The 14,002-nt window shown below is 42.1% G+C and overlaps 1 protein-coding gene across 1 annotated transcript; it reads right to left on the bottom strand.

The window, feature by feature from the left end:
* Positions 1-10,581: 10,581 nt before the first annotated feature.
* Positions 10,582-12,948, bottom strand: LOC122002698 (laccase-22-like). The gene is made up of 6 exons (XM_042557974.1): positions 12,788-12,948; positions 12,565-12,716; positions 12,155-12,399; positions 11,951-12,088; positions 10,944-11,870; positions 10,582-10,866 (listed from the first exon to the last, which is right to left on the bottom strand). Exons 1-6 carry the CDS (start codon positions 12,881-12,883, stop codon positions 10,736-10,738), a joined length of 1,689 nt encoding a protein of 562 aa, XP_042413908.1. The 5' UTR covers positions 12,884-12,948; the 3' UTR covers positions 10,582-10,735.
* Between the last annotated feature and the right edge of the window lie 1,054 nt (positions 12,949-14,002).

The raw sequence follows: 14,002 nt of genomic DNA, 5'->3' as shown, positions 1-14,002 counted from the left end.
GACTTTTGACCTATTTTTCGAGTTCGGCCAGAGTATAGGCCTGGTCGGCCGTCTTCTTTTGCTCAGCCTCCAACAAATCTTTGGTCTTCTTGAGCTCTTTCTGCAGCTCGGCATATGAGGGGCCCTGGGAGGACGAGCCGCCCGAACTCTTTAGCCTCTTCAGCTCTTCATCCACCATGGCCAGTCAATTGGCTACAGCGATCTCCTCCACCCATCTCTGACATAAACAGGAGTATTGATAGCCGATCGGAAAGAGGGCATAAAGGACTTCGGAAGAAAACACACTCACCCCAGTGGCCTGCTGCATTTGGCAGTTGGCAAGGTTACGTTGCCGAGCGGAATCATCGCAACACGGGCCCGAGCATCGACCCACATCTTGGCGAGGGGCCCCTTCATGGTGATCATATGCTCGGGCGCGGTCGACCGATCAGACTCGGGCAAAAGCTCATCGGTGGGAAGGTGCTGGGTGGCCCTGATGGTGCAGCTCCGGCCGGGAGACGTGTGAGCGGATGTAGAGGGAGCAGAGGCCGGGGCGGAGAACTTGGACAAAATAGCGGAGCGCTGGAGCCAGCGGGGGGCAGGTGGAAGAGTGCTGACCGGCACAACCTCAATAGGGTTGGCAGGCAGGTTTAGTTGGGATGGAGTCCGATCGGAGGATAATGCCTCCAGCATTGGAGTTTTCCCACGAGAATCGGATCCCGCCCGCTCGGATACACGAACAACAGAAGTAGCCGACCGCAACGGTGTCTCCGTCCGACGCCTTTTTTGTCTGAGCGGGAGCTCGTCTTCCCGATCGGAGCCTTCTTCTTGGACGGCCGGTTCCCTGTTTGACGTAGTGCCTCCCGTCACCTCCACGGGGGAGGCCTGAGCGGCCGACTCTTCCGCGTTTGTCTCACTCTCTCCCTCGTGAGAGCCGACCGGGGTGATGCCCAGTTGCTCCATCTCCTTAGCGGCTACCGCCTCAAGCGCCTCAGCTTTCCTCTTCAAAATCCTGAGCATCACGGACTCCATGACGATATTTGCTACAGAGGAAAGAGAAGAAAATCAGTTAGCACTCAAAGTACATGCGCAAGTGAAATTCTTACCGAAGCTGCTCAGGAGTGGAGTACGACTCGGAATATATACAGCACGCCTTCAGGCAGAAGCTTGTTGATATCGAGCTTTAGACCGGCAAGCATGTTCGCGGCCTCGAGATAGTCTGGTCGGGTCTTAAATCTTTTCAGCTCGGGAGAAGTAGGCGGTCCGACCTGCCATTTGGTTCGGAAGGAAGCCCGCTCGGGGAGACGAAGATAAAAGTAATACTCCTTCTAGTGTTTATTGGAGGAGGGAAGTTTATCAAAGAAGACTAGACCAAGCCGAGCCTGGAATAGATAGGTACCCAGCTCGGACTGCTTGGGATAATAGAAATAATAAAAACTTTCCGGGCAGAGAGGAATGCGATGTATCTTGAACAGTACCACCACTCCACACAAAAGGCGAAAAGTGTTGGGAACTAATTGGGCGAGTGGAAGACCAAAGAAATTGCAAACGTCGGTGAAGAGGGGGTGGAGAGGAAACCGCAGACCGGCTGTGAATTGAGCGCTGAAAAAACAGATAGCTCCGCTCGGCGGTTTGTGAGGCCGAGCGGATGGTGAGGGTAGAACGAGTTCAAAGTCAGACGGAATATCATAACCATCAAGCAAGGCCTCGGCGTCGCGCCGATCGAAGCGAGACTCCATGGTGGTATACCAGGGAACTAAAGTGAGGTCTGCGGGTCGGGAAGAACTGGCCATTGTCCGACCGGGAAAGAAAGCAAAAGGCAAGAAAAAGACACGCGGCAAAAGGAAGAAGATGATGAAGGGGACAGCGACCAGAAGGCAAGAACTTGACAAAAAACACGAGGGAAACAGAGAGGAAAGGTGGAGGAACCTTACAAAGAAGTTGGGAATCGAAGGAAGGCGGCGGGGAATCATCGGAAAGCGGAGAATCGGTGTCGCCGGAACGCTGAAGCACCGAAGAAGGTTGCGGGACACGCGAAGGCAAAGGTGCGGCGGGGGAAGAAGGTGACGACTTTATAAGGTCGGGCCCGATCGGCCTCGACCGTCTGATGCAGGTCATAGGAATCGAGGCCCCCATCGGGCCGTTCATTTCAAACCGCCGATGTCCCATCGGACACATCGCCGAGCCGTACGATGACGCCAGCGGAAGCGCCACATGGTACCATGTCATAGGGGCGCATTTAATGAGCGTCATTACGACACACAGAGCGCGTGCTCAGTCTTAATGGAGAGGATTTGCACGAATCCCGAGAAGATCCGAAGGGCGTCAGCTATGACCATCGACACGGCAGCAGAGCCAGCGCTCGGAAGAGGCCGAGCGGCCGTGAGGAGGAACTTTCCAGAGTGGCAGGGCGGTATCACTCAGGCCGACCGACTGTCCAGTCAGTCGGACTTAGCGTCTCCTTCGACTAGACTTGAGGGGGAGACATGTGATCCGGTGGTAAGGAAAGGGACCCTCGTTGGCGGGAGGTCAACGACACGTGGAGGTCAAAGGTCAAGAGATTCAACCCCGAGACCCGACCGACCGGATGAAGCAGGCCGACGATCGGACGAAGCATGCTGACCGACCGTGAATCCCCCCGCCGAATGAAAGACAACCCGACTAGGGGTCGGGTTTCCGATGCTCAAGGTAAAAAGATTTCATGGCCGAGCGGGCCGTTCGTTCGGCCAGGCACGAGGCAACAAAGAGGCAGGAGCAATCGCATCCGAGCATACAACCGGGAGTCCTCCCGGTCGGACTGATTCCTACAACCGGGGCAGAAGGGATATGCCTGCTGAGCTGCCGAACCGCTCGGCCCTGGAACAGACAGGAGGCGCAAGAGGACAAAGGAGACAGGGGATAACATCATCCTCGAGACGTCTGCCGCTGACAAGTAGCAGAGTTGGCGGCCGAGCCGTACACAGGATCATACGGCGGAAGCTTCCACCGTCACATCCGGGATATGCTCGGACGATTGCGGAATGGCGTCAGAGGTGCTTTTCTGACATGGGCTCGTTAAGGTATGTTTGGGGAAGCATGCACGCATCGAGAAGCGTGCTCGCGCCTCCCCGGGGTCCTATATAAGGACCCCAGACGTCGACAAAGGTATGCGCGATCTCACTGTAGCCACAGTTACACTGCCTCTCTCACTTCTCGTTGCCTGACTTGAGCGTCGGAGGGCCGTCGCAGGGAAACCCCTCCCGGCTCGGCTTCTTTGCAGGTTCACCGGAGATCTACACCAACAGACGGAGACAGCGGAGCATGCCATGCCCCCAGCGTCCGTCGACTCAGCGCTCAGACAGGATCACATAATATTAAGATAATATATATAAGTTTATGAATGAAACATTAGATATATAAATAATTGATCTACGAGTTTTCTAAATTTATAGATTAAAACTAAATTTACTCGAAACAAAAAAAAAGGGCCTTATATAAAAAATAAAAGATCATATTTTTTTATATTAAGATAACTAAACTTACTTATCATCAAAATCGAAGTTCTCATTGTCATCATTATCCACGTCGTCATCCTCCTCCTCCTCATCATCATCATTATCATAAATTTTACTTGCGCCCACGTTTATCACTACTCCGCTGGAATCTCGTAATGTTGGAATAACATATTCCTCGGTCTGAAATGTATTTGCGACTTTCTCTTGTTGATATGCAATGTCTTCCCAAAGTTCTTCAATTTTTTTTTTCATGCTTTCACTTTACACACAACCCACCAATAAATTTTGTCATGTTTCAAACTAGGATATGAAGCATAGAATACTTGAAGTATTTGTTGTGTCAATACAAATGGTTCATAACTCTTATACAATCTTTTATGATTTATTTCAATCAAATTATATCGTGGATGCACCTTCATCCCTCTAACAGGGTCAAACTAGCGACACATAAATAAAATAACTCGCATTTCTGGCCTAGGGTATTCTACCTCTATAATTTCATCCAACAAACCATAAAAATCATTATTTATACCTCCATCATTGGATGACTGAATACAAATCTCACTATTTATTGTACTCTTCCCCATTCTATACTATTGAATATGAAAATTATATCCATTTATAAATTAAGCTGGCCAAGTACGTACCAATGCTTTTGGACTTCATAAAAGATGGAATAACATTTCTTATTTAAGGTGAGCTTGATTATCATGAACATAAAGTCAAATACAATAATTGTTAAAAGTCTAAATATATGTAAATCAAATTTAAATTGTCTACTTACATATAATTTAAACCATAGTGTAGATTATTCTTGGCATAATGACCCAACTCTTGTGTCGACAATTCAGAATATAAGTTTTCAAAAATTCTACCATAAAAAAAATAAATTAGAACACTAAAAGTTATGACATAATAAATAAAAAATATATACTAACTCGTAATATGACGATACTTCTGGACAATTTAGTAAAATATATGTATAGGTTACCCATCATTCTTGACCAATAAAGTATCTCTACTTACATGGTCCATTTGGTCAACTAAGGTAGTTAAAAATTGAGAATAAGTTCAAACTGAGATCAATAGGACCCTCATTATTTCTTCCTGGTCTTCTCCTTTTGCGCTAAACATGAGACTTAAAATAATATGATGCAAAAGTTGTTATTTCCTTCACAATGTGTACAATAACAATAGAGGCTTAAACTCGTGCCTTATTTTTCACTTTTTCTTCAAATGAAATAGGAATCTAATGGTAATAAAACAAATTGTATTAGGTATTAATATATAATAAATTGTGTGAATTTTTATGCATTCAGATTGTTGAAGTATATAAGAACAAAATTTTACCTTTAAATGGATACACCCATTGAAAATGGATAGATCCTCCAACTTTAGTCTTATATGGCAAGTAAATCAAAAGATGTTCTATGGAATCAAAAAATGAGGATTGAAATATCTTTTCCAAATTACACAAAATAATTGGAATGACTCTTTCTAACTTCTCCATGTGTAAATGTCTAAAAAAATGTGGAACAAATATCATATAGAAAAATGCTTAACTCTGTAATAACATCCCATATAAAATTTGGTAAGAGTTCCTTAAAAGCAATAGGGATGAGTTTTTGCATCATTATATGACAATTATGACTTTTCAAATCAATCAATTTGCATTCCTTCATATTGACACATCTTCCAATATTAGAGACATACCATCTAGAAATTTTAATAATTTCAACTATTTACAAACAATATGTCTCTAATCCTTATTTAATGAATAAACTGCCTTTGACTTTGGTCCCTTACTATTTTCGTCATCATTAAGAGTGGATCTTCTACAAAGGAGATGCATATCTTTTCTTGCATTCAGGTTGTCTTTAGTTTTTCCATTGATATCCATCACTATATTTATCATATTATTAAAAATATTCTTCTCAATATGCATTACATCGAGATTATGATGAATCAAATGACTAAACTAATATGGTAAATTCTAAAATATACTCTATTTAGTCTATTTATATGTATTTTCATATTCATATATTATACCATGTGGCTCTCCAATAACAGATGGAAAGTTGACCACTCACCACCAAATCTGTTCATCGATTAATCTCAATGGTGAAGGTGTTCTTTTAATTCTATTCTTAGTGAATTCATCTTTATTTCTTCTAAAATTATGATTTAATGGTAAAAATTATCTATGACAATCAAAATAATTTAGTTTTTGCTCATATTTCAATCTGATTTATAGACTTGATAGACAAATTCTTAGCTAAAGGCTAGGTAAATTAAGTCCAAGTGATTAAGGCTTAGTAGACACATTCTTAGCTCAAGGCTTGGTGAATCAAGTTCAAATGGAGTCAGTTGGAAGCTAAAGGTTTGACAAACAAGTCCAAGTGGAAGCAGTGGCTTAACACCTCAGTCTAAATAAGTCAACTAGAGGTTGAACATCTATATACCCAATGTAAGTGCAAGTAACTTTACATTCTGTATCCTACGCATTACGTGTAACCACTGCAGGGAAGCATGTTCGACAGTTCCAGACAATTTCATGGATCCGGGGTGATTGGTTGGTGATAACTCTCAACGAAAGGATTTCGAGGGGTCTAGGTGACTAAAGAATATAGGCAACTGGAACAGTTTTCAAGTGATCGGAAGATGGAGTTATCAGCAATTCAAGCGAGTCAAGTCTGATGGATCGAAATGAAGTGATAGAGGGGGGGGGGGGGGTGAATATCACTCATTGAAAAATTTTGCTTTTCGTGTTGATTCATAAAATAAATATTAAAGTAAGGGAGCAAAAAATAAGATAGCAAAAGAAAAATTTGTGACTCAGGTGATTACTTGGTTCGAAACATATGTTGACTCATATTGCAAGACCCGCGATCCTTGATCACACCATTAGATTGTTGGTTAGTCCTAGGAAAATGTACCGGTTCCACTATACAAAAATTTTTTGTACAAGTGTCGAACATTTCCTTAAATAACCTATTATGTTCTTTAGAAGTTAAATTAGGAATCGCAGACGGAACTTAACATCATTGATTCCAAATTTAACTTATCTGTTCTTAATAGTTTAGATTTGAATTGCAAGCGGAACTTAACACTATTGATTCAAATCTACCTATGTTATTAATTCCATTAAATATTAATTTCTAAAATTGGCTTCCAGGACTGTATGGCGAGGCACATGGCCTTCTTGGATATGGGAGCAACCACCACCGCCTAGACAAAGCCTTTTAAGGAAAGCTAATATTTAATTTCCTTAAATAACTCTAGGTTAACCAAAAAGAACAATCGAATCATAAATTCGAAAAAGAAGAAAACACAAACTCAAAAAACTAATTCAAAAAACTAGATCTAATGCATCTTGTGTTTGGAATTCATACAAAGAAAATAACTACCATGATGCGGAAAACAATTGCTAATTATACCTTCTCTTTGTAAACTAATGACCTCGAGATCTTTTGTCGTATTCCTCACCTCTCCTTGGACGTCGTGTGGGCGATGAACCTCCAAGATGATCACCACCCAAAAGCTTCCTTCCTCTTCCTCTAAAAACCGGCCACCACCACTACCAAAGAGAAAAGAGCAAAAGGGAAAAAGAGAGGGGAGAGGGAGGGTCGACCACTTGAGGTTCTCCAAGCAAGAGAATAAGAATTGTGTGTCATGAAGCATCCTCACCCCTTCTTTTATATTAGTTGCCCAAGGCAAATAAGGGAAGAATTTTTACAAAAATTAAAATCTTCCTCTACCTTTTCCTTTTCCCTTTTGATTTTCCTTTTCTTTCCTCTTGATTGAATTAATCACCAAAAATAAATTTGATGATTTTATAATTTTAAACATGGTCGGCCACCTTGCTTGGGCACCAAGCAAGGGTGGCCGACCCCCATAAGAGGAAAAGGAATTTTAATTTTTTTCTTTATAAAATTTTACAAGAAGAAAAAACTCTTATAAAATTTTACAAGCTCTCTTTCCTAAAGTAGGAGTTAAAAAAGAAAAGTTCTAAAAATTAAAATCATGTTTTAAAATTTAAAATTTCTCTTATAAAATTTTCTTTTTTAACATGATGATAGAAAATTTAAATTTTAAAACTTATCTTCCTTTTTTTTCTTAAACCATGAGGATGGTTAAAAACGAAAAGTTTTAAAACTTTTAAAACTCTCTATTAAAACATGTGGCCTAATTCAAATAAGGAAAGTTTTAAAAATTAAAATATCTCTTTTAAAACTTATAGTTTTCTACAAAGAGAAGATTTTAAAAATTTAAAACAACCCTCCCTTTTTGAATTATTGTGGCCGACCCCTTCATGCTTGGTCACCAAGCAAAGGGCCGACCCCTATAGAAGAGGATGTGGCCGGCCCTTGCTTGGTCACCAAGCATTGGACCGACCCCTTCTTGGACACCAAGATGAGATTATATTTGGATGGACTTGAGGCTATAATAAGGCTACGACAAAGACCTAGAGGAGAAATTGGTTTTGGCCTTCCGATGAGCTTGAGTATCCCGTGTTCGCCCCGAACACACAACTCAAGTTCATCGATAATAACTCATTCCACTAGAGAGTTATTATCGCACTACCGCATCAATCCCAAATTACATTATGAGCTCCTTCTTATCATGAGTGTGTTAGTCTCCCTATGTTTAAGATAACGAATGTTCACTAATTAAGTAAGTTACTGACAACTCACTTAATTAATATCTAGCTCCAAGAGTAGTACCACTCAACTTCATTGTCATGTCGGACTAAGTCCACCTGCAGGGTTTAACATGGCAATCCTTATAAACTCCTCTTGGGGGCATTCTCAACCTAGATAACTAGGACACAGATTCCTTCTATAATCAACAACACACACTATAAGTAATATCATTTCCCAACTTATCGGGCATATTGATTTATCGAGCTAAACCTCACCCTTTGATAAGTCAAAGAAATAAATATTAAATATATGTGTTTGTTATTATATTAAGATTAAGAGCACACACTTCCATAATAACTAAGGTCTAATTCTTTTATTAAGTCAGTACAAAAAGAACTTACCTAAATGGTTTTACTCAATACACTTAAAGTATACTAGTGTAATTTATTAATCAAGATAAACTAATACTTAATTACACTACGACTATTCTGATGGTTTATTCCTTTCCATCTCAGTCGTGAGCAACTGTTTATAATTTATAAAGAAACGACAACATGATCTCCTGAGTGTGACACCACACTCCATGTTATCTACTATATAAATTAATTGAACAATTACATTTAACAAATAAATACAGATATTGACCAATGTGATTCTTTTATTTCAAAAATAAATGTTTACAAAAGCTAAGCTTTTAGTATACACTCCAACAATAATTCACTATAACTCTTCTTTCTAAAATCTTCGAAAAGAGGCAATTTGTATAATGCAACTAGAAGATAGTAACACACTACTATCTTCTTGAAATTAAAGCAATGCAAGCTAATAAAAATATACTGACAAAGAGTAAGAACTAAAGCTTGTCAGTAATCCTCAATGTAGCAGCTTGCACATGAAGATGATGTGTAGAATATCAGAAGCACGAATAGAGAGCTAATTCGAAACAAATGAAAACGTTGCCTTGGCTTGGGCTTTGAGCACACCTTATATACGTCTCGTTTGGTCAACTAAAAAATGATTCGGTTGACTGATCCTTTCAGTCATCCTCCTATTGTCGACCGAACATATTGCTTTTCTTCTTCGCTGAGATCCGATCTTCCCACATTTATGAGCATTGATCAGTCAATCGAACAAAGCAGTTTTTCTGTTCGTTGAGATTTGCAATTAATTCCCCATTAATGCTTTTATTGTTCGGTCGACTGATCCTTGAGTTCAGTTGACCGATCAGCCTGACTTTCATATTTGCTTTGGCGCGATCTGATCTCTGTTCTGTATTAACTTAGTTCAGTCGACCGATCCATGGGTCCGGTCGACTGATCAGGCCGATTCCTGTAAAACAGATTTAAACAATTATTCTTGCAAAACAAAGTTAAAACAGTAATATATGATGCATAAGTAACAATTGACAGTAAAAACTATCTTGATCTCAATTTGAAAATCCTCTCGGTTTCTTCAGTTGGATCAATGACCTAAGCTTGTTCCTTTTCGGAACACGACTTCACTGCTGTTCCTCTCCAGTTGCTTATCTCAATTTACCTGTCAAACATTGGTCCTCTAGGCCTATTTAGACTTTACCGCTTAACATTGGATCGGCTCACCAGGTCTTTCTCTCGATACCAGATCCTTCAGATCTATCGAGCTTCCCTGCCAAGTGTTAGGTCCTCTCGATCCACTTGGACTTCCTGACTAGTTTCCACGATCTGCTAAGATTTTATCGGTTAAGTAAACATCCTGCACACTTAGTTAACTTGTTAAATCATAACAAAACTTAATTTAAATCTTTGACAACATCAAAACTCAAGTTCGATTATAGTGCATCCTATACCAACAAAGTCAAGATGAGATTTGACCTTTTCCAAATGACCATAGGGTGTTCAGTTGACCGAAGAGCATTTTAACATTATCTCACAAATAAATATTGTTGTCGCGTCAGCATTGATACAAGCGATCAAGAAGGCTCCAAGCGACCGGAGGAATATTGTAAAAGTAGATTTGAGATAGAACTTGAAAACAACTCATTTACATAGAATTTACTCTCATGTTCTAAGTACTCTCTTGCATTCTGTGCCGCGACACACTGCAACAAGCGCTTTATTTTTGATCAACGACATATAGAGTAGCATCTTTATCTATTTTAGTGTTGCCCTCTACCACTGATAAGAAGATGTCCTACCACTGCACCATTTTCCCGAGGGTAACCGTCGTGTAATATATGTATTAATTTTTTAATTAACATCAAATATTCAACTTCTTCTGACTAATCCTATGACCTATGGGTGAATGATTTAGTTCTATAGAAGATTTTCATAATCATCATGATCAATTAAAAAAAGCGCTCACAATGAAAGACTTATCTACCTAATATTTATAGGTCTATTAAAATTATCCTTACCCCGCTGTAGACTGTAGTATTGTTCCAGGGCAACGGTCTAACGATATTGGAGCAAAAGTATCTTAAATATATATTTGATGTGACTAAATTATTTGACCATAAAATGGTTAACATGACACGATCTGCATTATCTGCAGCCAAATTCCCAATTTCCCAAAACCAACTAAAGAGAATTACAAAAGCAAATCCAGATCTTTCGATCGTCTTCTTTGTACGTTCATCTTTAATTAACAGGAAGGAAGATTCTTGGGCGGCGGCGGAAGCGATTCGTTCGGGCCGTCACCATCGTCGACGACAAACGCCATCTTCAGCCCCCATGTGGTGTGCACCTCGAAATGGCAGTGCAAGAACCAGACGCCTGCACATTGATTTGACTTAATTCGATGGAATCGATTCAAGAGCTAGCTACCAGCAGGGAATATGTAGCGTACGTACCTGGGTTGTTGGCTATGAATCTGATGGCGATCCAGCCGCCGGCGGGGACAGCCATGGTGTTCCTCTCGACTGGGTCGACCAGGTTAAACTTGGGCGGGGACGCGGTGGTGTCGTAGTTGCCTGTGCCCCTCCCGACGACGAAGAAGTTGTGGCCATGGAGGTGAACAGGGTGGCTCTCCGTCCCGATGATCCCCGTGTCCTGCAGCACGAGCTGAACAGACGCGTTGTACGGCAGCCTGTACAGCCTCGTCCCGTTCATGGTCTGCGTATTGTTTGGCCCGCTGCCGGTGTAGTTAAACGCCACCGGCGGATGACCGGGGAAGTCGTCGGTGAACACCCCGCTCACGTTGAAGTAGTGCGCCTGGAGCAGCGCCGTGGTCGGCATGGTGAACGTCACGTTGTTCAATCCCGCCACCAATCTGCTCCCGTTGACGCAGCTCGCGCACAGGTTGGTGCCCAGCCCCACTGTGAACATCAGAGACCGGTCCACCGGCGCCGGCACCCGCGCCGGGTAGGCCCTTGAGTTCAGGCTGCGCAGGGCGTCGAGGAAGCCGGAAGCGGTGGTGGTGGAATTCTGCGGGGGAAGCGCGGCGGCGGTGAGCGAGGCGGTGGAGGCCGAGTTAGCGTACTGCAACGTCGCCGTGGCAGTTCTGTTGTCGACCGCGACGAGGGGCGAGTCGGAGAACGGGGAGGCGGTGACGAGGTAGCGGCCGCCTCTGCCTTGGTCGGCGGAGAAGAGGACGTTGGTGGTCTGACCGGGGGTGATAAGGATTGTGTCAGTGGCGAAGGGCTTGACATAGGTCGCGTCCACCTCGACGACGGTGAGCCGGTGGCCGGCGACCTTGAAGAAGAGGTTCTCGTTGAGCGCCGCGTTGACGAGGCGGAGCAAGTACGTCTTCCCCTGCTCCACCACCAACGTGAATCCATCTGCAATCTCCACAAGAACGAACATTCATTACATTAGAATTAAGGAAATTGACTCGGAATTAGAGTGAGTGACTATTAACCTTTTCCGGAGGAAGGGCAGGCGGCAACAGGGCCGCCGGCGTAGCCATTAATGGTGTGTGAGTCAGAAACGTTGGGGCCCTGCCCTGATTTAAGAGCTTCGTTGATGACGGCTTCAGTGTCCGATTTCCACCACTCCGCTGATACACCATGCAGTAGTTAATTAATCGTAACAGAATGAATAAAATCTTTAATCGCTTGATTACCCAAGACGAGGATGGATTCTTCATCGGGGGCGGGGAAGGGATACGGGACGCCCAGCTCGGGGAGGATGACGATGGCGCCATGGACGGTGGCTCGAAGCCAGAGGATGTGGGCGTGCCAGAGCAAGGTGCCGCGCTGGCCGGTGATGGTGAAGTTGTAAACGAAGCTGCCTCCTGGCCGGATGGGGCACTGGGTTATGTACGCCGGACCGTCGTGCCACGCCGTGAGCAACTGCCTCACGCCATGCCTGCACAGAGTATATATATAGTTTGATTGAAGAGGAAGGAAGCTAGCTGAGCGATTGCTTGAAGCAAGCAAATCAAATCAAGGCGTTGGGTGAAACGATATATCGATCGATCGATCGATCGAGCAGTCAGGATCGAGGAGCTAGGGACAGAGATGGGCGACCAACCAGTGGATTGTCACGTTGCGGTCGACGTGGTTGACGACCTTGACGAGGACGTTGTCTCCTTCGCGAGCGTAGAGAGTTGGGCCGGGGAACTTGCCGTTGACGGTGACGATGGATTTGGTGGAGCAAAGCCGAGTGTAATTCTTCTCCATCACCTGCACCGGTAATATTTTTTCATCTCCATCCCCGTATATATACTTAATTTGCATGCACGAGCCATACTCACATTGAACTTATAGTGCCTTGTTCTTCCTTCACTAGCCAAAGGCAGTAGACACAGCGCCACAACAAGAACCCTAACAATGCAAGAACAAGCCTCCATTTCTCAAGTCTCTCACTGTATATTTGAGTAGTGAGAAATTAATATAAATATATTTTGGTACTTAATTCTGTGCATGTATCGACCATGCTCCTTGAGCTTATAAAGAGCAACGGAATGGAGTTTTAGCTGCCATGTCATTTTAAATTTAGGTAGAGGAGACTTGGTACACAAGGTTTGGGTGGCATGCATGAGCATGATACCTACATCTATAGATTACTTGAATTCCACATAAAAGTAAGTTTTATGTGTACATCAAATATTTTCCACTACATAGGAAATAATATTTAATTTGTTTGAATTTTAGGTTCACTAATATTTTTCTACTTAGTTAATTAATTTATTCCTTTTATAGGTACGTGTATGCCTTTGAGAGTACTTGTGAAGGTTTTGCGATGGTTGTTCATTGGCTTAAAAATCTGTCATTATTCTGATTAATTAGTACACTGTCTTGTTGATGGAACTTTTGTAGTTAGATTCCTAATTGACTTTCCTGTGGGATTGCTTATAGCTAGGGCCAATTTCATTTATAGCATCAAGAATTTTATGCTTTACGCAAATAACATTTATTTCAGTTTGATTTTGTAGTTGCTAAGCCATTTTAATCCAAAAATGTTAATTATAAGCTGAAATTGAATTTAGGCTCCATGACTAATTTTAATTGTATAATTTAGAGTTGATTTAAGGTATTAAAAATATGGCAAATCACACTCAATTATTTCGTTGAGAAAAAGTATGTGTATAGATTAATTATTATATTCATTTTATTCATTTATATGTGGAGGTTTGAATGATGGATAAATGATAACGCAGTTAGTCACATTTATTATTCTCCCCTCACCAATAGGACATGTTAAATCATATTTCAAGGATGCAGTACACATCACGAGGATGTCATAATAATTCGATCGACGAAGAAATAAGGGGTACATCATTTTTAGGACAGAGGATCTCAACTGATAACTGAAAATTGAACCACAAATATCTAAATAATATTATATTGGGCACCATAGCCTGGGACCTTTAAGGGATAAATGTAATGATTTGTATTTGAGTTAAGCTCAAATTCTTTCGATTAATTCAATTAAATATATTATTCTTCCTGTATCACATGAATAAATA

This window comes from Zingiber officinale, chromosome 7A (assembly GCF_018446385.1).
Source record: "Zingiber officinale cultivar Zhangliang chromosome 7A, Zo_v1.1, whole genome shotgun sequence".
Lineage (NCBI taxonomy): Eukaryota > Viridiplantae > Streptophyta > Magnoliopsida > Zingiberales > Zingiberaceae > Zingiber > Zingiber officinale.
Note: the sequence above shows the minus strand (reverse complement) of the source record. Positions and strands in the feature narration are given on the sequence as shown.